This window comes from Mixophyes fleayi, chromosome 8, assembly GCF_038048845.1.
Source record: "Mixophyes fleayi isolate aMixFle1 chromosome 8, aMixFle1.hap1, whole genome shotgun sequence".
Lineage (NCBI taxonomy): Eukaryota > Metazoa > Chordata > Amphibia > Anura > Limnodynastidae > Mixophyes > Mixophyes fleayi.
This window is the reverse complement of record NC_134409.1, coordinates 128,007,677-128,031,415: the sequence shown is the minus strand read 5'-3', so window position 1 is coordinate 128,031,415 and position 23,739 is coordinate 128,007,677. Positions and strand designations below refer to the sequence as shown.

At 44.8% G+C, this 23,739-nt stretch overlaps 1 protein-coding gene across 2 annotated transcripts; it reads right to left on the bottom strand.

Annotated features, from left to right (window-relative positions):
• Positions 1–4,090: 4,090 nt before the first annotated feature.
• Positions 4,091–22,771, bottom strand: PPP4R2 (protein phosphatase 4 regulatory subunit 2). Of its 2 annotated transcripts, XM_075183462.1 has the most exons (9): positions 22,476–22,771; positions 16,920–17,001; positions 12,926–13,096; positions 10,615–10,708; positions 10,024–10,061; positions 8,921–8,995; positions 8,627–8,767; positions 7,302–7,555; positions 4,091–5,978 (listed from the first exon to the last, which is right to left on the bottom strand). In XM_075183462.1, exons 1-9 carry the CDS (start codon positions 22,507–22,509, stop codon positions 5,665–5,667), a joined length of 1,203 nt encoding a protein of 400 aa, XP_075039563.1. In that variant the 5' UTR covers positions 22,510–22,771; the 3' UTR covers positions 4,091–5,664. The 2 variants fall into 2 exon arrangements, with proteins under 2 accessions (XP_075039563.1, XP_075039564.1); XM_075183463.1 differs by lacking the exons at positions 16,920–17,001; positions 22,476–22,771 and adding an exon at positions 15,499–15,572.
• Between the last annotated feature and the right edge of the window lie 968 nt (positions 22,772–23,739).

The window sequence follows — 23,739 nt, the reverse complement described above, 5'->3', positions numbered from 1 at the left end:
GACCTAGACCCGTATTCATCAACAGAGGTTGGGCCAGATTAAGAGCCACAAGGTCCTTGAAATTATAAAGGGCTTATTGTGAGAAGTTCCGTCCCACCGGAGGTGTGGCCAGTGATGTGTGGGTGTGGCCAGCACCTTGGAGGGCCTATCTTGCACTTCCCTTCAGCCAATTACATCTCCCTCCCATCCTCCCTTATATAAAGAGTCCACCACTAACTGGTTCACACAGCATGTATGTAACGTGAAGAGTGGAAATACGTCCCAGCTGTCCCTCATACCGTGACAAGCTCCTGGCTGATCAGGAGAGTCCCCTAAAATCAGGACTATCCTGATGGAATGGGGACAGTTGAGAGGTAAAGGTATGTTATTTTATTGACCATGGGAGACGAAAATACAAACAATGTTTATTATTTATATTTATAAAGTGTTTTAACAGAAACATACATGAACAATGCTAATTTTCAGGTTTTTAACATTGAACAAAGTACAGGGTGCTGAAAAGTTAAGAAAAATAAATATAAAAATAAAACTTGAATCTATGTATAAATATTTATATAAATAAACTGTCTATTGTATGTATCTTTATTGATCCTAATATATAAACATTCACTGTCCACTTTCTTACGTATACCTGAACACCTGCTAGTTAATGCAAATATCTAATCAGCCAATCATGTGGCAGAAACTCAATGCATAAAAGTATGCAGACATAGAGGCTGGCTGTGCTGGGGGGCTTCTCCTCCCTCCTAACCACTCTCATCTTTTATTCCATGTGCCCAACTGACCATCTCTTCAGTCCCCCATGACTCTGCCCTCAGCATTACTTCACACCTTCAGTCCCTCACAATGTTCAGGAAGTTATCAAATACTTATCCATTCTCTCATGATCTCCCACCTTGACTACTGCAACCTTCTCCAATCTGATCTCTAGCCCATTTATTTAATCAGGAGATACTCTAATTCACCCCCTCATAGATCTGCCTGACATGCTCCTTGCTTCCTCTCTCTGCTAGCCTCTCATACCCACCTCCAAGACTTCTCCCGTGCTGCTCCCTCTGCCCTATTGCACCTGACCAGACTCTCTCCCACCCTTCCATCTTTCAAGTATTGTTTCAAAACTCACCTCTGCAATATAGGCTATCCTACCCCCACCAGATACTACGTACTCTGGGCTAAGATCCTGTGCCTCCAGCTCCCACGGAGTCAACATTGCCCTGTTTCTAGATTATAAACTTTTATCAGCAGGGCCCTTTAAGCTGTTTCAGGTCTGTACCTTCTCAGACCACCTCTCATTTCCTTGTTGTTTCTATGAGTTTGGTTTCTCATTGGCCAGTGCTGCAGAGCTTTGTGGCACCTTCTAGACCAGTGATGGGCATTTTTTCATCAGCGGGCCAAATAAAAAAGAAAAACTTTAGGCGGGCCAATATAATTTTATAAAAAACTCAAATATCAAAATATATAATACAAATTTTTTGAATGGGACGGGAGGGTGTTATATAGCAGTGTTACCTCTATAAGTGCAGCGAACGTACAGACACCACTTATTTCAGCAGGTTGTTGCAGTTGTCTTTCTGGTGAGCCACTAACTGACAACACAGCAGCCAATCGAAATCCACTTTAGTATATGGCCCAGCCCATCTCTTCTCACATGACTTTCAGCCATTAGGGGGCGGGCAGGTGTTTGAGTGATTGACATATGAAGTGTCCATTTAGGAAGGAGTATGAAGTGTAATGGAGGAAATAGCTGGGAAGGCATAAAAATGAAGGTTCTGACACACAGGGGTGGCCCTAATAATTTTATGCACATTTTAATGAAATTTTTTTAAATATTTTGGCGGGCCGGATAGAACCTCTAAGTGGGCCGGATCTGGCCCATGGGCCGTAGTTTGCCTATCACTGTTCTAGACAATTATTATAAGCAATTGTACTGAACATTGCCTCACCGTGTAACAAAATACAACACCAGCACCAATATTCAACATACGCTCTGTGTTCTTTAGTTAAAAAATAAATAAATAATCACATTAGTGACAAAGTTCAGAATACATTGGGAGAGTTAATTACTCTTCCCCCATCCCCCTCACTATGATGTATCTTCTACATTGGTCAATTAATTATAGTCATAAAAATTGCATCAGAAATACAAAACAAAGTTCTTGCTTTAGATATTGGAAAGAGAACACTCTAAAACACTATGTAGCTCAGTGGTTAGCACTTCTGCCTCACAGCACTGGGGTCATGAGTTCAATTCCCATCTATGGCCTTATCTGTGAGGAGTTTGTATGTTCCCCCATGTTTGTGTGGGTTTCCTCCGGGTGCTCCGGTTTCCTCCCACACTCCAAAAACATACTGGTAGGTTAATTGGCTGCTATCAAATTGACCTTAGTCTTTTTCTCTGTGTGTATGTTAGGGAAGTTAGACTAAGCTCCAATGGGGCAGGGACTGATGCAAGTTCTCTGTACAGCGCTGCGGAATCAGTGGTGCTATATAAATACAATGATGTGTGATTTGAGCTTGTTCAGACATGTTCTGTGGAAGAATATCTGACCTATGGTTTAATGTGACCAAAAGGTGGCAGCATTTAGCAATAAAGTTGGCATACAGCTATTTTATAAATGCCTTTCTAATGCTTTCCATTTAATAGTAGCGTCATATGTAAAACAAACACATTGTAAGCAATTTCGCTTTAATTTCCACACTATATAAAATGCATGACAGAATCTGGTGGTTGTGTTCCAACACTCACATCAGTTTATTAAATAAACCCCGTTCTCATCAATATTAGGCAGGAAACCACTTCTTTCTGTAGCTGTAGAGAAGAACTCAAACACACATATCATAGCGTGAGTGTGCTTGGTTCTAGACCTCTATTTGTGAATGGTATTTGTGACAACTTCTCTAAGCAGAGGACACTGAGCCCAACGCTTTCACTTACCGTGAACACAAGCAAATGGCAGCATCGGAAGAACTGCAACAGAAATGCTCCCGACTATAAGTGCTAGTGGTTATGGGGTCATTGAGTGAACCCCAAACAATTTACATCCTTTTACAAACATATATATATATATATATAAAAAAAAAAAAATGTGTTCAGCCTTTGATGTTACTCAAATGTTTACAATTAGAGAATTATGAGTCTATACTCCACTTACTTTAGGGGCAAACGCAGGATTTGTAGAGGGGGGTTTCCACACCACGCCACCAGTGGGTGTGACCAGCATGCATGGGGGTGTGGCTATAATATTAGACAGTGCTTGGCTGCTCTCCAACTCTTCCTATCCCCATAATATACATGGGCAATTCTGTGTGCACTACTGTTAGTTGCATGCAGCTCTCCCTTCACAAGCAGAGCTGTGTGAAGCGAGGGCAGGGTCCAGCCACCTCAATTATACAGTGCCCCAGGCTTGGAGGGGGTTTCCAGGCAATAGGAACCCACCCCCCTTGGTTTGCCTATGTACTTAGTGGCCACTTTGACGGCACTCTAACCTTCAAAAATGTCCACACATTACCCTTAATCTCACTAATAAAACAATACTTTAATAAAAGACAGACACCTATCTGGAATAACATGTCAACAGGCATTTTAAACAAATGTTACACACTATAACAAACATCCGATAATAAAACAAGAAGGAGCTGGAGGCCGCAGATGAAGGCTGAGAGGGCTGACTGATGCCCATCAATGCTATATGACCACCACCGATTAAGTCCTCATACCAAGTGGTGTTTACTTGTATTTGTAACACAAGAAAACGAAAAACAAAAAAATGTTTAAAATAATCAAATAAACATTGGAAACCCAAACCCATTATATGCATTAAAAACACATTTAAAAGTGGGTATGAGCCCCTACTTAGGTTCATTAATGATTTATAAGGTTTCATAAATGTCAACTTCAAGAATTTAACGTTCTTAAATCCTATTATATGCATATTTCAGGCGGTATCACAAGCCACCAAATGCAGCTGTGTGAGATAAACAGATCCCTATTTAAGAAGATATAAAGCACTTTACACTCATTTTACAAATTTAGGATTTATCTATTTTTATTTTTTCGGTGCATATATTTGATAAAAATGTACTCCATCACTTATAACATAAATATTTATTGCTTCATATGAATACTGTATTGAAAGCTCAAAGCATTCAGTTTTACACACAGAAAATTATACAATTAGATAACGTTCCACAAAGGCAGTGAACACTCGTTTACATCCTACAAAATCTACTTTTACCGAAATTTAAAAATTCTAATATCAAAAAGCTATTAAGTTAAAGAAACCAGTAGAAACTTGGCAGCCAGTAATCGCGACACACAGTAACTGATCGATAAAAGAGATGTCGTCGTGTTAGAGCAAGAATTGTGCTTCACAAGCTGGTCGAAGATGGTGAATCACTGGCTGTCAAAAGGCGGAGGACAAACAAAAAAAAAAAATTTGTTAATTTTAAAAATTTTATACAAATCAGGGTATTTTCAATGCACCCCAAGAAATCCAGCCATTCAGTCCAGGTACATACATGAATATATTACCTCTCCGTACAGCTGAGCAATGTAATTGCATACATCAGTATAATCTTGGATAAGAAACAAGATATTCTGGTAATTACAAATCTCTGAACTCAAGCGACAAAATAAAAAAGAAAAAAAAAAAAAAGAAGATATAGTACCCTTTGAGTGTTTTTGAAACCAGGTTTGTAAGTATCTACCTGTTTGTAACGGCATCAAATGCAGTAGCTTCTAAGCGCATTTTCTCATAAATAAAAAAAAATGAACACATTAATATATATAAAAAGAAAAAATGGTGATTCAGTATCTTGGAATGTTAAACATCTACTAATCTTCTGAAGAAGTCTTTCACTCTTAAAGTGCACTTCTTCTCCCAGCCTTGCGGAGGCAGCCACTTGCACCATGAACGCAGTCTATCAAGTCACGTCGCATAGAGGCGTAACGTGCCTCGCACCTCGGCCACGTCATGTCTAGTGAATTCATAGGCTGCCTTTCCGCCGACTGATTCGGCACAGAAATGGCTGCCTGCGCCCGTCAGTAGGCAAGGAGGGGTACACTTTAAAAAAGTTGTCGAGAAGCCAAAACATAGGTTTTGGAGGAGTTATAGCCTAGCACATTCACTGCCAAAGAAATTAGTGTGGGGAGAACAGGAAAACAAATTGTTCATATATGACTCTTTAAAATAGAAAAAAAAAAAAAAAAAAAAAAAAAAAAAAAAGTTTAATTAAGATTAAACTTTAGCTGAAATGAACGTCAAATGACGAAAGAGGGACGAGACGCCATATAGGATTTGTTTTTAATTTTTTAACCAAAATGTGAAAACCTTGAAATAAAAAAAAAAAAAAAAGTCGTCCAAATTATAACCTTCCAGTTTAAAAACCTCTCAAAATAATAAAAAAAAAAAAAAAAAAAAAAAAAGTCTATACACAAACCACTGATTTGACCAAACCAACAAGTCAGCGGTGAACAGAACCTGGAGGGTAGAGATTCAAAGTTCTGAATTGGGGAGGAATAAAGCTCGGATTCTATTCCAGAAAAGTTTGCGTTTCACAACCTGCCTTTTGTAAAACTAAAAGGTCCACTTTATTAGGTAAAATTTGTATACAGTGTAAAAACAGAACTGTCTGGAAAATACTGTGTCTATAGGTGTCCGTGGATTAGTCTTGTTCCATAGGTTCCTCTGCTGCATCTGAGGCTTCCTCACTGTTTTCCATAGGGGTCTCGGTGGTGGTTTCGGGGGACTTCTCAAAAGTTCCCGGGTGCTCCGTTTCACTGCACTCCGTGTCGGCTTTGTTTGTGGCGGCCGTGACCTCTGCTGTCTCCTCGGGGTGTAAAGCGCTGTGCGGTTCGGGCTGTTCCGATTCCTCCATTTCATTGGATTCCTCACAGGGGTCCTCGCTGGTGGGTAAGCAGTCGCTGGTGTCCTTGTCTGGTGCTTCAGCCGCAGATTCGCTGGATGCCATTATAGACTCTGCATTGAGGAACACACACAGCACAGTGACAAACAAGCCAGGTCATCCATTTATAGACAACATTTCAGCTCAGCCTAGTTTTTAACTATAAGCTATTTTTAAAGGGGAAGTCCCCACATCGCAACCTGCATTCAGCACTTAGAACAGGTGTGTACGATGTATGCGGCAGCCGATTGGACGTAGATCCTGTCCAATCAGAAGACGTATACCCTACAGCGCCAGCAAGTGGAAGTGTTCCTTCCAAGTGGGCCGCTCTCCTTCGAATACAGGTAACGCTTTCAAACGGCAAGTTAAAGCCCCACTGGACATTTACATTAGAGTTTATCCTTAATTAAAACTAGTCTACATGATGTCTGCATAGTGCACCTTTATAATATTACTCTATGCTGGCTATAGTAGGGACGGAGAACGAACAGACATTGCAGCAGTTTTATAATCAGAGTGACTGTCTCCACTATTAAGGAAATGCTCAGTACAGATTCAATTATACTGATGTAGCTTTGACGGGATTAACAGATATTTATATCTTTGTCTTTTCCCTGGCTGTGAGCTATGGGATGTGTGTGTGTGTGATGGAAGGGTCCTGTAAGAAAGCAGGACTGACCGTCATGTTACTTCTATATACTTCATGACATTCTTTGTAAGGATATAAACTTTTACTGCAGTTCTGCTCTGTAAATAACAGTAGCCTAGTAATATTAGAAAACTAAATCCTGAAAGCCCTTTGTATTTGGCAAACACCAGAAAGGATCCTGGATTCAGTGAAACGGATTCAGAGTTAGTCTGGGTTTAGTTCAGTATCAGTTTAGTACCCTTCTGATTAGTTGGTTGCATTTTTTTATTATACTAATAAATTGAAAATGTATTTTAAGATTTATTTAAATAAAACTGTAGCAACCCTTAAACCTTAGTCAGCCCCACTGGGGTCAATATTCCATACTTTGAGAATCTAGTATCTAGAGCATAAACTATTTTACATTTGCTTCGATTACTTTTACCATTGTATATTATTGCTCTATAGTACGTCATTAATAAACAAACTTACTATTCCTTTTTTACTGGATAAGTTAACATGCATTCAGTCTGTACGAGACAGGCAGCCGATGACTCCCCGGCCATTGTAGAACTACACATCCCAGCATGCTTTGCCAGCCACACACTGAGCCTGCTCAACTAGTAGCTAGTCGAGACATTTTAAATAGGGCCATGTAACACTGTCTTATGCTGTGGACAGCCCCAATCACCTGTCAGCGCCTGTACAACTTAGGCCACCTGACATTTCACCCTTTTATTACAAGGAGAACGTAAGACTGAGACCCCACCTTCTTCCGCAGAGTGCTCCGTATTACAGCTCTCTTCTGCTTTATCCACACTCGTCGGTGCAGCTTCCGCCTCGTCGGCCATGTCGCTGGAAGACTGGCTGGATGAGGAGTCCAGCTTGTCAGAGGGCTCCTCTTCCTCGTCTTCGGTGTCAAACTTCAGTCTCTTCACCTCGTGCTCCTCTGCCGGATCTTCCTCCAAGTGCTTGTTCTTTACAGTGCTGGGTGGAGAACCATCATCGGGCGACAGGGAGTCACTGGGAGGGGAAAAAAAAAGCAGAAACTGTCAGGATATGGAAGTGTGCGATTGTCAATAGAAAGAGCATAGAGTGGTATTCTAACCCAGTACAGTCACACGTAAGCCAGTGTTGGCTAACCTATGACACTCCAGGTGTTGTGAAACTACAAGTCCCAGCATACCCATCCAGCAAGAAACTGCTATATATTGGCAAAGCATGAAGGGACTTGTAGTTTCACAACACCTGGAGTGTCACAGATTAGCCAACACTGGGCTGTACCATGGACGAGAAGATAGGGAGTAGGAGATCTGTAACACCAAGATATCAAACTGACCGTTCCCATCCAAGAGAGTCTACTCCCAACATTTAGGGATTATTTACCATGGACTCAATTGCTTTGTTCTACATCTATTAATGAATACAGCCCAGGTTAGGTCATTAATGCTAAATATAGGCTTAGCACTAAATTGCAAAGATCGAACCAGTAAGTGACAATAAAACATCACAGGGGTCACTAAGCATGACCAGGGTTTCTGACGTACTGTAAATACTTTACATTCTGGAGGGAGGATTATTTTTTAGCTTGTTCCTATAGAACAGCGGTGAGGGAGAAACAAGAGGCAAGAGAAAAACAAAACACCACCCCATACTTGTCTGAAGATATTTTAGTGCCAAGTGACTAATCTTCACCTTCCTTATGTGTAATTCCTACAAAGTGCTCTTCTCCTCCCCCAGGTACTTCCAGAGGATACAAGACACATTATTATAATATCAAGGCAGATAGGTTTGGCTATGCCCCATCGGTACTAAGAGCGGTAGGATAAACGTACGAGGAATCGTAGTTTTCCCTTCTAGGGCACCGCTGATAACGAGGGCACAAGGCCGTAATCAGAGAGAGCACTAAAACGCTATCTGATGTCTAACAGAGGTTCTGAAACCACAGGAGGAACCTACAAGCACCAGACTTTCAGGACTCCATGGGACCACGCGTAATCTAATGTGAGGATTCCTCAACCCTTCACAACCCTGGAGGATTAGTTGGAGATGCTGGATCACACAATGGTTTAGATCTGACAAGTGATTAATAACCTGTGAGTCTTGTCTTTCTGTAATAAATCAGAGTCTTTGTTTTCAGCACCATCAGGTAAACCGTTGGTTGTCATGGGGCTCGAGAGCGAAAGCTTCGGTCTGCTCAATGGTCTTGGGGTCCCTGGACCATTAATGTTTGATCTAAGAGACAAAACAAAAAAAAAAAAAATTGTTTTCATGGGTTAATGAACTTTGTGTGAATTAATAGCTTGAAACAATGCAAAAGTGGTCATAATACAAGACAGACACCTCTACTTGTATTAATACAAGTCTTACTGTCCACTACACGCCTACCTGTCAGTGTAACTTTGGGAGTTTCCAGGAAACATCACACCGTTCATCCGATTTAGGCTACTTGAATTGTTTTTCCTATGAGAAAATGATTATACTTAAATCTTCTACTTATTTTTAAACAGCAAGTATAAGCCTGAAATGTATTGGTTTTATGCATGTATGGCGTCGTTTATTAACCAAATGCTGACTGCCTACTGTATATACACAGCCTGCCCGGTCAGCGCTGGAACCTCACTGTCGTGGACTGTTTATAGTCCCATCGCTTTGCCTGGGAACCGGTTCATTTGTTTCCCAGGTACCAGAAAGCAAACACAACATTCAATAAGAAAGACCCCCCCCACAATACAGCCATGTATATAACAGTTATAGTCTTCAGCCAATGACTGCCTCTAGGTAAGAGGGTGACAAGTGCAGGAAGACAGACCCATGACCGCACCACAGCAGCATAAAAAGATGGCCAGCCAGTATTATATCACCATTACAGACTAGGCATGATCACACAACCCTCTCAACTATCCCCCTAATGCAAAAAAAAATTAACAAAATAAAAAAACAAAAAAAAAGTACCAAAAAAAAGCGTCCTACATTCTCCCAACCCTCGTCACCCATCACACGTGACACTGATGTACTTTGCACTAATTTAATATCACCCACAATGGAGTCTACCAAGAAGTGCCATTAATGACTCAAGGATTTTCACCCCTTCATAACCAAACCAATAATCCTATTTTCATGGTGCCTAATACTCATTGTTTATTATTATCCACCGAGTGACAGAAAGACAGCAATGTACTAGTATAAAATAAAGTCAACTTGCCATTTAAAGAAGGAAAATAAAAAAAGTATGGTCAAATACAAAGTAGTTTCAAATGCTGGGAAAGAGATAATTTGTGTGTGAACACGTCCATAAAGGTCCCTTTACATCAGCCTCCCTTATAAAATATACTGGTAACGGAAGAGCCCAAGGCACATACACTGTGCTGTACACAAACACTTCAACCACTCCAAGAGGTGGAAACCAATATTCACATACATATTACAACATGAATGTCACATAGACAGATAACATCAATACCCTGTGTAATAGAACACATCATACTTACTCGGAAGAGGGATATATGCAGCTGACCACCATGACATTCTGCAAGAGAAAGAGGACATTCTGTAAGTCCTGGGCAGGAAGGTTACGGGACAACATTGTGGGTCCTGACATCTTTTCCCATGGAGTTCAAAAGACTCACAGGTAACCAATGAGCCTGCAAATACGCATGTGGTTTTCAGATGGGTCACATAGACAGTACCTGCTGTGATGGGAGCCTCATCGTATTCTTATAAACATATACTGTAAGACTGTATACCATGTGGGAGGGGGGGGGGGCGGTCTACAATTAAACGGCTGCCCCCCCCCCAATGTGTGGGCACATTGTCCAGCCCAGAAGTGAACGTGCCAGTCTAAAGCACTGCCTGGCGCCAGAACCACCAGGTAAGCACAATTTATACCTAAGTGGGAAACCTACTCAGTATCTGGTCATTTGGTGATCATGCAGTTATTGTATTTATAAGAACTGTGTGCAGTGTCCTAGCTGTCAGTCTTTATAGGCATTGGCGTATTGCAGAATAAAGTGTCACATGACCCATAAGAACATGTAAATTTGGAGTTTTATCTATCAAAGTAGTAAGAGCATTAAAATTACCTTTTCCACTCCTCTCAGAAACTTGTCCGTGCCCGTGTAATTCCTGCGGGGATCAGTAACCAGCTCACAGAGCCGCTGAATAGTAAACGGTGTCCTTGGAAAAAGGGAAGCAAGAAAATATTGTTACTTGCAACACTTATTGAAATGTATGGCACTAATTAACACTTATTATCGGTTATATAGCACCAATCATATTACGCGGCACTGCACAGAGTAACCAACCACTCACACAACCCCTTGCCCCATTGGAGCTTACAATCTAAACTCCCTAACACACACGGGTCCATTTCAGTCAGAAGTCCAAGTAACCTACTAGTATGGTTGTAAACTGTGGGAGGAAACAGAAGCACCCTGAGGGAAATCTATGCAAACACAGGGAGACAGCAATGCTAACCACTGTGCTGACCAAGTTTACAAAGAGCTAAACAGACAATCCGCTTTGTTCATGGGAGGAGTCTAATCCAGTCAGATTAAAGGGCACGTGTGGCAGAGGCGGCCATGTTCAGGGCTGTCCCAAATATTTCTCGTCAATTCAATAAGAACATTAACACCATAGTGGTCAACGGTCTCTATACGGCAGGGACAGTCGTAGGTGATAATGAAGAGTTCCACCTGCACAGTACAGGCCTCTTATTCTGTGTATTGCATGTAATTGTTTGTTTTGTTCTGTCAGTTAATACTGCGGTGTAATAAAAACCATACAAGAATGTAATGTCATAGCCAAGTTCATTATACACGGCAGTAGTGTATGAATGTCCGTCTAGACCAGACCCTTAAGCTGGGTACACACTACAGGATTTTCGTCCAATAATTGAACAAATCAGCCGACATCCTACTGTTTGGTCAGATATCGTGTGAGTGTGTATAGTGACACGATGATCTAAAGTCGTCCCAAAGTGCCGATCACCGTATCATTTGGTTGGTCGTACTGTTTAATATCACCAACCGATCATGCAGTGTGTATGTACTCATGCTGACGATCTCCATAGAGTTTACAGAGTTGGGCTCTTTTCAGCCGATGTTAGCGATGAATGTCCCGGTGAATAAATGTAGAGAGAGCTGTAGAAGGAATAATTTATTTGTTCGTTCTGAGACAGAATGTTTAGTTTCAGAGTCACAGAAGCTAACGAAATTCATTAGGACGTGGATAGTTATAACAAGGCAGTTTTAATCAGTGTGACAGTAGTGAATGAATGAATATTGTGCTGTCACTCTGAAGACTAGAGGACCAGATGAAGGACCAGATGTAGAGCACAGATCTGAAGGTAAATCGTGTCAGTGTGTACGTATGAATCGTCAGACTGATCGGACCTTCAGTCATAGGTACAATCGTTTGATTCTTCAGTGTGTACTCAGCTTTAGTAAACACCTAATGCCTCAATGATATCACTAGTTCCTAAAAATGTTTACCTAAACTGCATGTAAAATAAATATATGATGGATTGAAGTTGTGGGGATATTGTTCTTCTTGGTAAAAGTTTCACATAATTCTCTCTTCTAGTGCAAGTAACTATCTGTCTTCCAAAACAGTCCCCTAAAACTGCAAAGGATAAATGGAAATAGAAGCAATCAGGGTTCCTGGCCGAAACCCAAAATGTTTCAAACTAAATGCTTAAAAACAGCTGTGATATCTCAGCGGAGGATAAAGAACATTACAGAGATAGATCCATCTTGTGCAGTATTTACACTGTTGCCAAAGTCCAAATCTCACTGACCAATGAAGTTCATGCTTCAACAACTGCTTGTACACAGGTGAATCAATGCAAAGTTAGTGGCTGAATGCCCAAAAACTCAAATTAGCTCCTGTGGACAACACAGTCATTACCTGTAGAACAATTTCCATTAATGTCTTCCAAAGACTGCCGCACACATTCCAGACCTGTGGCTCGCCAGGTGTCGTGAGACTACAAGTCCCAGCATGCTTGGCTAGTAGATAGCCAGCTGATAACTGACAGGGTATGCTGGGACATATAGTTCCACACCACCCGGAGATCCACAGGTTGGACAGGCCTATAGCACACCATAAAATCCCAGACCAGCCTGTTACTATAATACAGATATTATACCAGATCAAGAAGGAGGCTCAAACTTCCATGTTACAATGATGATTTTGTCTACCCATTAAATATTTAAAAGCAAAGCACTAAAAGGGTAAATATACAACATAATTATTTCCAAGTGCAGCCGTTCTGGTAAAATGCTTTAGATAGAATCCCGTTAGGAAGCGCTAATGTGTACAACTACCAGAACAAATCCACAATAAGGTTCAAATACGGAGAAGTGATAAACAAGGACGCTGCGATGAACTTACCCATTAAAACCAGTAACAATCTTGAGTATTCTCTCTTTCATTTCGTCAAAAGGGATGTATTCCACGTTGGGGTTAGGAGGTCCCCTGGGCTCTGGGGCAGATGATCGGAAGTCATCCATCACCTTCTCTAGCTTAAACATGAAGTAATCTTTAAACTGGGGCCACTGGACTCTACAACAACAAACAAGAAGTTTTATTTAAACACAAAAGAACTCATACATATGAACACGGTAACAAACACACACACTGTTGGATTCTTGTTTTCGTTCTAATGGAAGGAGAGCAATTCTATAAAGCAACATAAGAACCACATACAGCGTACAGAAACTGCTCCTAGAGGTCAGACATCTTGGCCCTAAAAAGGTCATCGGTTCACCTTCTCCCAAAAGAGTGCCCCACATAAAGCAACTAGTTAAATCTACTGCAATGTATTTATGTAGAAGTGATAGGAATATGTTCATTAGCAACTGATTGTAACAACAAAGGTGTTATACTTGTTTGTTGTGAAGTAGTTTATTTTCAAACAGTGTTTTTATTTTGACAAAACCATAAATAAATAATCATATTACAGGGGAATTACTGCAGAGAACATAAATATTTATGACTCAGTGGAGCTTCCAAACGCACACCCAACACCGCTGGATTTACTTACAACCTACAATTAAGGATTTCCTTTCTGCTACTGTAATCAGCCAGATTTCACCAGCCTGTGTGAAACCACAAATATGGCAATGACCAGTAGCACCCAGGTAAGTGATCTGGCGCATACACACTGCAAGCTTGATTTCGACTGAGGAGGTACAGGGAGAGGCGGCCATTCTAATAATGACCCCTTGCCTTACACATAAATAGAATGCTAGCTATAGCACTAATGGGACACTTTAATGTCTCATTCCAAAACAAAAAAATAAAATAAAACCCACATATAGAAACAGAAAGCTATTGTGTCAGTCTGCACCAAGAATCACTGCACAAACAGTGATGTCAGTGAGGTTGTATGCATCAATATTTACTTATACCCAAGTAGATGAGCTTTGCTGAAAGGAAATTTAAGGACATTTGTAAACTTAAGTGGGTGCAGACAGATCTCTACGAGACCTCCCCATCGTCCGGCTAGCTCAGTCCGGCACTTTGGGCAACAGTCATTGTTGCTAAGCAATTCCTGGACATCATCCAGCCAACAACGTTTCCAAAACATTTCACTATACAAAACAGAGCTCAGTCAAGGCAAAAGGACTATGAACTTTCACACTGCAAGCGAGCGCTGATGGAAAGGCCAAAACACAGGGGGATCCTAAGGAGAAGAACGTATTAGGTGTCACATTTAGGTTCATTTCAAATAAACGTTATAACCCCCCTCCCCTTTCTTATTGCTTAAAGGAATTTTCCACTTAAGATATGATTTCTACCAATTCCCTTCCAAATACCAATACGTTGGTGGGAGTCCCTCAACTGGGTGTATTTAGTAGGGTCCCGGGCACTCACATACAGCAGAGGCTACCGTGTAGCTCCCTCCGTAGCAGACGTTGGACTTATGGAGGTGGCTTACAAACTTTCAAAATTAAAAAGCATTCCAAAGCACAATGAGGTTTTATTTTTGCAATTTGCACCCCGATTTCAAAGTCAAATCCACAACACAAGCATCCTAGAGATCAGCATAGAAGACCTCACTTCAGTCTCAGTATTAAAAACATTACGAACTTACTTCCCCTTGTTTAGATCTCTAGCACAGTGTTTATATAAACTGTTTTATAGCAATTCACTAGTCTCAAGGTCCAAATAGCATCTAATATCTGAAACCGGATATTTGTTCCCAAGACAGACTATGAAAAGTCCAAATCTAAAACTTTTTTAATCCACACAAATACAGCCGTCTAGATGTGCAGACGGCAGATTAAAGAAAGAAAAAAAAAGACATACATCAATGAATATACACTTTTGGGGGGACTAAAAAAAACACCCAAAACCCTGATCTGCTCTTCTAGCACCTATTTCACACCATCTGCATTTCTCTATTCCTTCACCACTACGGCCATATATTGTAGACCAGTCTCTAGAACAGTGCAATAAATCATCAGTTATTTATATAGCGCCACTAATTCTGCAGCGCTGTACAGAGAACTCACTCACATCAGTCCCTGCCCCATTGGAGACAAGGGTCAATTTTGATAGCAGCCAATTAACCTACCAGTATGTTTTTGGAGTGTGGGAGGAAACCGGTGCACCTGGAGGAAAGCCACGCAAACACGGGGAGAACATACAAACTCCACACAGATAAGGCCATGGTCGGGGTATATCCACTCATGTCGTCCACCCAAACTAAACCCATTGACTGTTTCTCAATCTTTTCCATCAAGCAGCGTCTCACATGTACAGCCCCCTTCTAGGCCGTCACTTACCTGTTACCTCATCTTTTAAACCGGTTTAGTTAACGTCTTTCTATACAGCTCAGACTGCCAGAAATCTTCTTTAAAGGGCGCTACAAACCCATCATGAATTTCGGAGAGGGGTTATTATAATTAAGCACCATCTCTTAACTAGCAGGAATCTTACGAGAGTTCGGCGGAACTTGCCTTGCTAGATGGATTCAACCAATTGGATGGACACCACGGTCCAACCAATAATGAGTGGCAGGTCACACCACAATTCTCATCAGGCGATTCCATATAGCGAGATGAACAGTATTACATTAGTGTGTCCCCAAGAACTGCTCTGCAAGTCGGGAACCTGTAGCTTCCTTCCAACAGAGTGAATTCTCCAGGCAGCTTTTGCAATGCAGAGTTCAGGGGGTGCTATGTTGTAAACAGCAAGGGCCTTAGAAGCTGGCCCACAATATTTGGCTAGTCTGAGGGGGGACGAAGAAAGGAAGAAATTGCAATACATAAAAATGACACAATAAATCCCCCTAACTTAAAAAATTGTGGTATAAACCAAAAAAGGCTTTATCCACCTTCGCAACAAGCAACTAATGTATTGGCTTGTGCAACATTCTTAATTTGCTGATAAATTACTTTTGGAAGCGGTAAAGTGTTTTTTTTTGTCCAATTATTTTAGCAGTTTATAAGCACATAAAGGCAAGAAAACAAAAAGTATATATTGTTAGGGTTACGTGGTTGGATTAAATATTAAAATGGCATAGAACGATTATCTTTACAGTCTCTGGATGACAGTGGCAGGACTCCAAGACAGAGCTGGAAAGCAATATCCGACTACACACACTGGCACTGCCTACACCCAGAGAAGTAGATTAATATTGTAAGTTGCATTTAGAATACAGACCGCAGATGTAGCTCAATTTTAAAGGGGAGAGAAAACAAAACAAAACACAGAAGTAAAAAAAATACAGGCATCAATTTATCAATCCCTCCGCTTGGGACTTAAGACTTTTACGGGGAAATTAAATTTTATGCCGTGAGGACTCACGGCAATGTCTGACCTAAATCTTCGCTTATATTTTTCTGTAACTCGAGTTGCGAGGATAAGGGACTTTTCCATAATTTGGAGCCCTAAACCCAGCAACATTAACTAACATTTTAAAAGCACTCTCCTCCTGACTCCGTTCATAACATTGTTTAGCGGTGTTTCTCAGTGAAGGTAGGAGATTATCACCAGGAATTATTTCCTGGTTATTTCTCTTTTTGATTTTCAGAACAATTCGGCCAAAGTGCTTCCATATTATATAACCTATAATCATATATAATAGAGGTATAGGCAAGAAGGCCAACAGTTTACACTCCACCTTTACTTTATAATTGCACGCTCGTGCTTTCCATACAGGCTGCACAAGGATCAAGAACAAAGCAAACACAGATTGCTTGTGGCCAATTGATGAGCAAAGAAAAATTGACCCAGCTACGTGCATTTCACTTTCTTAGCCACAACGCCCGTCAAAGCTTCAGAACGCGGCAGACATGGCTTATGCAGGAAAAGGCCCCAGCGAGAGTTGCTGAACGCCAACAATACTCACAACACAGCTGCTAGGTCTCACACTTACATGGTTTCCCCGGTTTTCGCCACATGGCAAAGGAATTGATCCAGTTCAGGACAAGGTTCTTTTTTCCCCTTTTTCTCAAAATCTGAAGAAAGAGAAAAAGTTTAGTCTTATTTATGGCTATCTGGACAAGAAGGATTAAGAAACCAATTCCCTGCCCAAATAATGAAACGTTTGCACCATAACAAAGCCGGACGCAGAGAGGAATACAATTGCCACCTGTCAGGAAAGACAATGCATTATAAAGTGAAATACACAACTGCAGTGTTAATAGCGTAGTAAAGGAGGATTTATTAAGTTATTATAACCACCCCACGCTTCCTTGAGCACTGCAAATCCCAGTAATATTGTTGTCAAAATGGACTGTCCTAGGAGTGCATGAAAACATGGAGTCTGAATGAAATGCAGGAGGAAAGATCTGCTTCCCCTCCCCCTACGTAGCTCACTCTGGAAAGACTAAACGGAGCTATACAATAACACTAAAAGCTGGCCAAGTGAGCAACATACTTGGATGTAAATATTAAGGCTAAGGAACATTTAAACATAGAAAGAAGTTAAACAGACTTAAAAAGACATGAATAATTCAAACCAGGAAATGTAAATCATTGAGTCCGGTGTAAAAGCACCATTATACTAGCACACAAAAAGCCATGTTCTAGGGCTATATGTCACAGTCATGACATAACTCGATGTACACAACAAGCCACAGTAGTTTCTTACAAACAGAGCTGCGGGAGGGCATTGTGGCAGCAAAAAGCTGGATTGTGCTAGAGAACAGAGAGGGTGGTCAGTAGACAATGGTAGGTCGAACCTTCATGTGACTTTCTACTGCTCCCACCCTGTGTCTTATCGGACTACCTTCATAAGTAGATGCAGAATGTTTTCATAGACTCCAAAAACCAAGAAGTGGGCACTGCATGTCCTCAGATGTTGAGGTTTGTATATAACTTTCAGGTGGTGAAGCAGGTTTTTGTTTTGTTTTTTTTTACCCCCAATTCACAGGCAACTGCCCATGGATCATTGTACTGAATGGGGGACACAGCATGGACAGGCCTTGGAGTCAATTGATCACTTTCAGTTCTCACGCTACTTATGTCAAGCATCGGACAGGCCAAAAATTTTGGCCATTGTCTTATGAAGCTAGAGCAATGCATGCTGTCCCCTGACCTATTGATCACTACTTTGGGGCCAAATGCAGGGCAAGGCACCATGGGGAAATGTTACACTACGCATAATTGCGTACTCAGCGAAAACTCAATTATTGAAAAATTGCTTTTCAGCAAAAAAGGCGGCAAAATTAAAAACAAGAAATAGCGGTATAGGAATTTTACATATATATGTTGTGATCGTTACAAAACATCTATATATATTAGATCATTAGGGTGTATTTAAAGTTCAGTTACACGTTACTGCATAACTGTATTGTAAGTAATAAGTGTGAGCCAACCAAATGGTCCCAATCTGCTCTTAAGAGCTGACAATCTAGACATACAAAACATGACAACTTCACACTAACAATGGAACACATTTTACAAAACCAAGGGAAACACACCCCTTCCCATCATGGTAGATATTGCCTTTCCTCATTCCAAGAAGCTGAACACTCACCGGAAGTCAATCAACCAAGTCCATGAAGTGGATGTCTGCAGACTCCCAACACACTAAAAGTCTAAGGAAGTTCTTTATAGCACTATAATCTACAGGAAAACAGCAGCAGAGCACATTTCCCTGCTCCAACTACTTTGCAGGAAACAAGGCAAATGTCCCTCTTTGCACAAGAAAGTCAAGAGGCCCCTGTTAGTCCGTTCACTACTCGTAATTGAAGCCCTGTCAACCTCTATACACAAGAGTTATGAAAACGCACTTAAAGCACTAACCAGGAGTAAATCCGACATCTTTACTACAGTCTCCATTCCACTGTTGTCAGGAACATAATTAATACAAATAAACTGGTAAAGACATTGTAGCAGCTTAAAACTAAAATGATGGTTTTACTGCAGAAGATATAAACCTGTTCTCAGGCCTCACCATCAGCCATTTCCCAACCTTCTGACAGGTGCACCTTTCAGGCTCTACACCAGGCCTGGAAAACCTGTGGCTCTACAGGTGTTGTGAAACTACAAGCCCCAGCATGCTTTGCTAGACAAGAGCTGGCAATGAATGCTGGAACTGTGGGTTCAAAACTCCTGGAGAGCAACAGGTCTACACCTCCTCAACAGCTTCTAAATCATTCACATAATAGGCTCTCCAACATTACACAAATAGCCATGTTTATCTACCACTTTCTAGCATTCTTATTAGCCACCCTACACCCTGTAGAACCTCAACCACTTAACACACAAACCAGCCTCCTAACCATTCCTCAGCTGCTCACCCTCAAAATCAGCCACTTTATAGCCTCCACCCCCCACCTTACAGCCTCTCCAGCCTCCACCCGCCCCTCTTACAGCCTCTCCAGCCTCCACCCCCCCTACAGCCTCTCCAGCCACCACCCCCCCCTTACAGCCTCTCCAGCCACCACCCCCCCCTTACAGCCTCTCCAGCCACCACATCATCCCCCCACCCCCCTTACAGCCTTTCCAGCCTCCACGCCACACCCCCCCCACCCTTTTAGCCTCTCCAGTCTCCACGCCAAACCCCCTTTCCTTACAGCCTCTCCACACCAACCCACCCCCCTTACAGCCTCTCCAGCCACCACACCATCCCCCCACCAACCTTACAGCCTTTCCAGCCTCCACCCCCCCTCACTCCCTCTACGCCACCCCCACCACCCCTTACAGCCTCCACACCAAACTCCCCCCCCCCTTACAGCCTCTCCAGCCTCCAAGCCAAACCCCCCCTTACAGCCTCTCCAGCCTCCACGCCAAACTCCCCCCCCCCCCCCTTACAGCCTCTCCGGCCTCCACGCCAAACCCCCCCCCCCCCTTACAGCCTCTCCGGCCTCCACGCCAAACCCCCCCCCCCCCTTACAGCCTCTCCGGCCTCGACGCCAAACCCCCCCCCCCCCCTTACAGCCTCTCCGGCCTCGACGCCAAACCCCCCCCTTACAGCCTCTCCGGCCTCCACGCCAAACCCCCCCCCTTACAGCCTCTCCAGCCACCACGCCATCCCCCCACTGACCTTACAGCCTCTCCAGCCACCACACCATCCCCCCACTGACCTTACAGCCACCACACCACCCCCCCCACCCCCCTTACAGCCTCTCCAGCCACCACACCATCCCCCCACCCCCCTTACAGACTTTCCAGCCTCCACCCCCCGCCTAACAGCCTCTACACCACCCCCCCTTAAAGCCTCTGAAGTCTCCACCCCCCCCCCATTAAAGCTTCTCCAGCCTCCACGCCATCCCCCTTACAGCTTCTCCAGCCTCCACCCCTTACAGCTTCTCCAGCCTCCACGCCATCCCCCCTTACAGCTTCTCCAGCCTCCACGCCATCCCCCCTTACAGCTTCTCCAGCCTCCACGCCATCCCCCCTTACAGCCTCTCCAGCCTCCACGCCATCCCCCCTTACAGCCTCTCCAGCCTCCACGCCATCCCCCCTTACAGCCTCCACCTCCCCATTAAAGCCTCTTCAGCCTCCACCCCCCCATTAAAGCCTCTCCAGCCTCCACCCCCCCCATTAAAGCCTCTCCAGCCTCCACCCCCCCCACCTTTCCAGCCTCCACACCATCCCCCCCCTTACAGCCTCTCCAGCCTCCACACAACCCCCCCCCTTACAGCCTCTCCAGCCTCCATGCCATCCCCCCTTACAGCCTCCACCTCCCCATTAAAGCCTCTTCAGCCTCCACCCCCCCATTAAAGCCTCTCCAGCCTCCACCCCCCCCATTAAAGCCTCTCCAGCCTCCACCCCCCCCCCACCTTTCCAGCCTCCACACCATCCCCCCCCTTACAGCCTCTCCAGCCTCCACACAACCCCCCCCCCTTACAGCCTCTCCAGCCTCCACACCATCCCCCCACCCCCCTTACAGCCTCTCCAGCCACCACACCATCCCCCCACCCCCCTTACAGCCTTTCCAGCCTCCACCCCCCCTAACAGCCTCTACGCCACCCCCCCTTAAAGCCTCTCAAGTCTCCACCCCCCCTTAAAGCCTCTCAAGTCTCCACCCCCCCTTAAAGCCTCTCCAGCCTCCACCCCTTACAGCTTCTCCAGCCTCCACGCCATCCCCCCTTACAGCTTCTCCAGCCTCCACGCCATCCCCCCCCTTACAGCCTCCACACCATCCCCCACCTTACAGCCTCCACACCATCCCCCACCTTACAGCCTCCACACCATCCCCCACCTTACAGCCTCCACACCATTCCCCCCCCCTCCAGCCTCCACCCCCCCCCCCCCCATTAAAGCCTCTCCAGCCTCCACCCCCCCATTAAAGCCTCTCCAGCCTCCACCCCCCCATTAAAGCCTCTCCAGCCTCCACCCCCCCCATTAAAGCCTCTCCAGCCTCCACCCCCCCACCCTTTCAGCCTCTCCAGTCTCTATGCCAACCCCCCCCCCTTCCAGCCTCTCCAGCCTCCACACAAACCCCCCCTTACAGCCTCTCCAGCCTCCACACAACCCCCCACCCCCTTACAGCCTCCACACAACCCCCCACCCCCTTACAGCCTCCACACAACCCCCCACCCCCTTACAGCCTCCACACAACCCCCCACCCCCTTACAGCCTCCACACAACCCCCCACCCCCTTACAGCCTCTCCAGCCTCCACACAACCCCCCACCCCCTTACAGCCTCTCCAGCCTCCACACAACCCCCCACCCCCTTACAGCCTCCACACAACCCCCCACCCCCTTACAGCCTCCACACAACCCCCCACCCCCTTACAGCCTCCACACAACCCCCCACCCCCTTACAGCCTCTCCAGCCTCCACACAACCCCCCACCCCCTTACAGCCTCCACACAACCCCCCACCCCCTTACAGCCTCCACACAACCCCCCACCCCCTTACAGCCTCCACACAACCCCCCACCCCCTTACAGCCTCCACACAACCCCCCACCCCCTTACAGCCTCTCCAGCCTCCACACCATCCCCCCTTACAGCCTCTCCAGCCTCCACACCACCCCCCCCCTTACAGCCTCTCCAGCCTCCACACCACCCCCCTCCTTACAGCCTCTCCAGCCTCCACACCACCCCCCTCCTTACAGCCTCTCCAGCCTCCACACCACCCCCCTCCTTACAGCCTCTCCAGCCTCCACACCACCCCCCTCCTTACAGCCTCTCCAGCCTCCACACCACCCCCCTCCTTACAGCCTCTCCAGCCTCCACACCATCCCCCCTTACAGCCTCTCCAGCCTCCACACCACCCCCCTCCTTACAGCCTCTCCAGCCTCCACACCACCCCCCTCCTTACAGCCTCTCCAGCCTCCACACCACCCCCCTCCTTACAGCCTCTCCAGCCTCCACATCACCCCCCTCCTTACAGCCTCTCCAGCCTCCACACCACCCCCCTCCTTACAGCCTCTCCAGCCTCCACACCATCCCCCCTTACAGCCTCTCCACCATACAGCTACCATCCCATTCCCTCATGACAGCGTAGTCCGCGGCACAAGGCTGATAGTAACCTTTTAAAGCCTCCTGGAGCAGGTCGACGTCCATGGCCGGAAGGGGGATGTCGCACACCGGTGCCTCCCGAGCCTCCTCGCCGCACCTTCACCTCCAGACCCCGGAGTCCCCCTCTGCCCTGGCTCGGGGCACCTTCCTCTTCAGTTCCGGCAGGAATACGGGCAAGGGACCTCGCTGCAGCCGGTATCAGCCTCAGAGGCGGCGGAAGTACCTTCGGGTACGAGGAACAGGAGCCGCCGTCCAATATGGCGCTCGTGACGTCACCGGGAGCGCGCGAGAGAGGGAGGAGGCGGCGACGCGCTTCTCTACCGGGTGCTTCGCGGGGCCGCGCACGTACGGGGGGGATGGGACGCGCACGAAATGTCAGGGAAAGCTGGAGGAGCCTGGCGATTGGATGCCTGTATTTGCCGGGTGCCTTCTGATTGGTGGGATTTAAATGACGTAATGGAATAAGGAACGTTGGAGTATCTGTAGTTGTTTCTCTATCCAAATGGTTCTCAGTAACCAGTATGTTATGTAATCTGTGGGACTAGTAGTCCCAGCAAGCTCTGCCAGTCACAGGCTCGGGTAACCTGTGATTCCTCAGCTATTGATTCTTCTGATGCTGGTGCTTGTAGCTCCACAGCAGCTGAAGAGCCACAGGTTACTTACCTCTAAGTCAGTGTTTCCCAACTCCAGTCCTCAGGAACCTCTAACAGTGCAGGTTTTACAGGTCACAAGTGGATCTTTCAAAATGTGTCAGTTAATAATGAATACACCTGTGCTCCAGCAAAGAGATATGGAAAACATGCACTGTTAGGGGTCCCTGAGGACTGGAGTTGGGAACCAGTGCTAACTTAAAGGGAACTCATTTTATTTCAGTGGACCCTTTCAGTCCTCTTGATACTAATCGTTTCTACCTAATTTTTAAAGAGGACCTGTCACCTCTGTGATGCCATCATTTTGAGAAAAGCTTGGACATCTGCAAGAGGTCCTCTTGTCTAATACAAGCAATTAAATTCTGTGTTATAAATTTATTTCCCCTCGTTCCCCCGCGTTGCCTGGGAAAGGAACATATGTATGACTTGCCTAGTATACTAATAACATATCTACCAGTCCTCTGTCCCTCCCCTGGCAGCATTCTGTTCCACACCAGCAAGTGCTGACATGGCACAGGTGGGCAAAAGTGGCCATAACGTCCAAGCTGTCCTGCAATCTCTCTAGCACCCATGCCATCCCCCCTACAACCTCTGCAGCCTCTACATATCCCCCCTACAGCCTCTC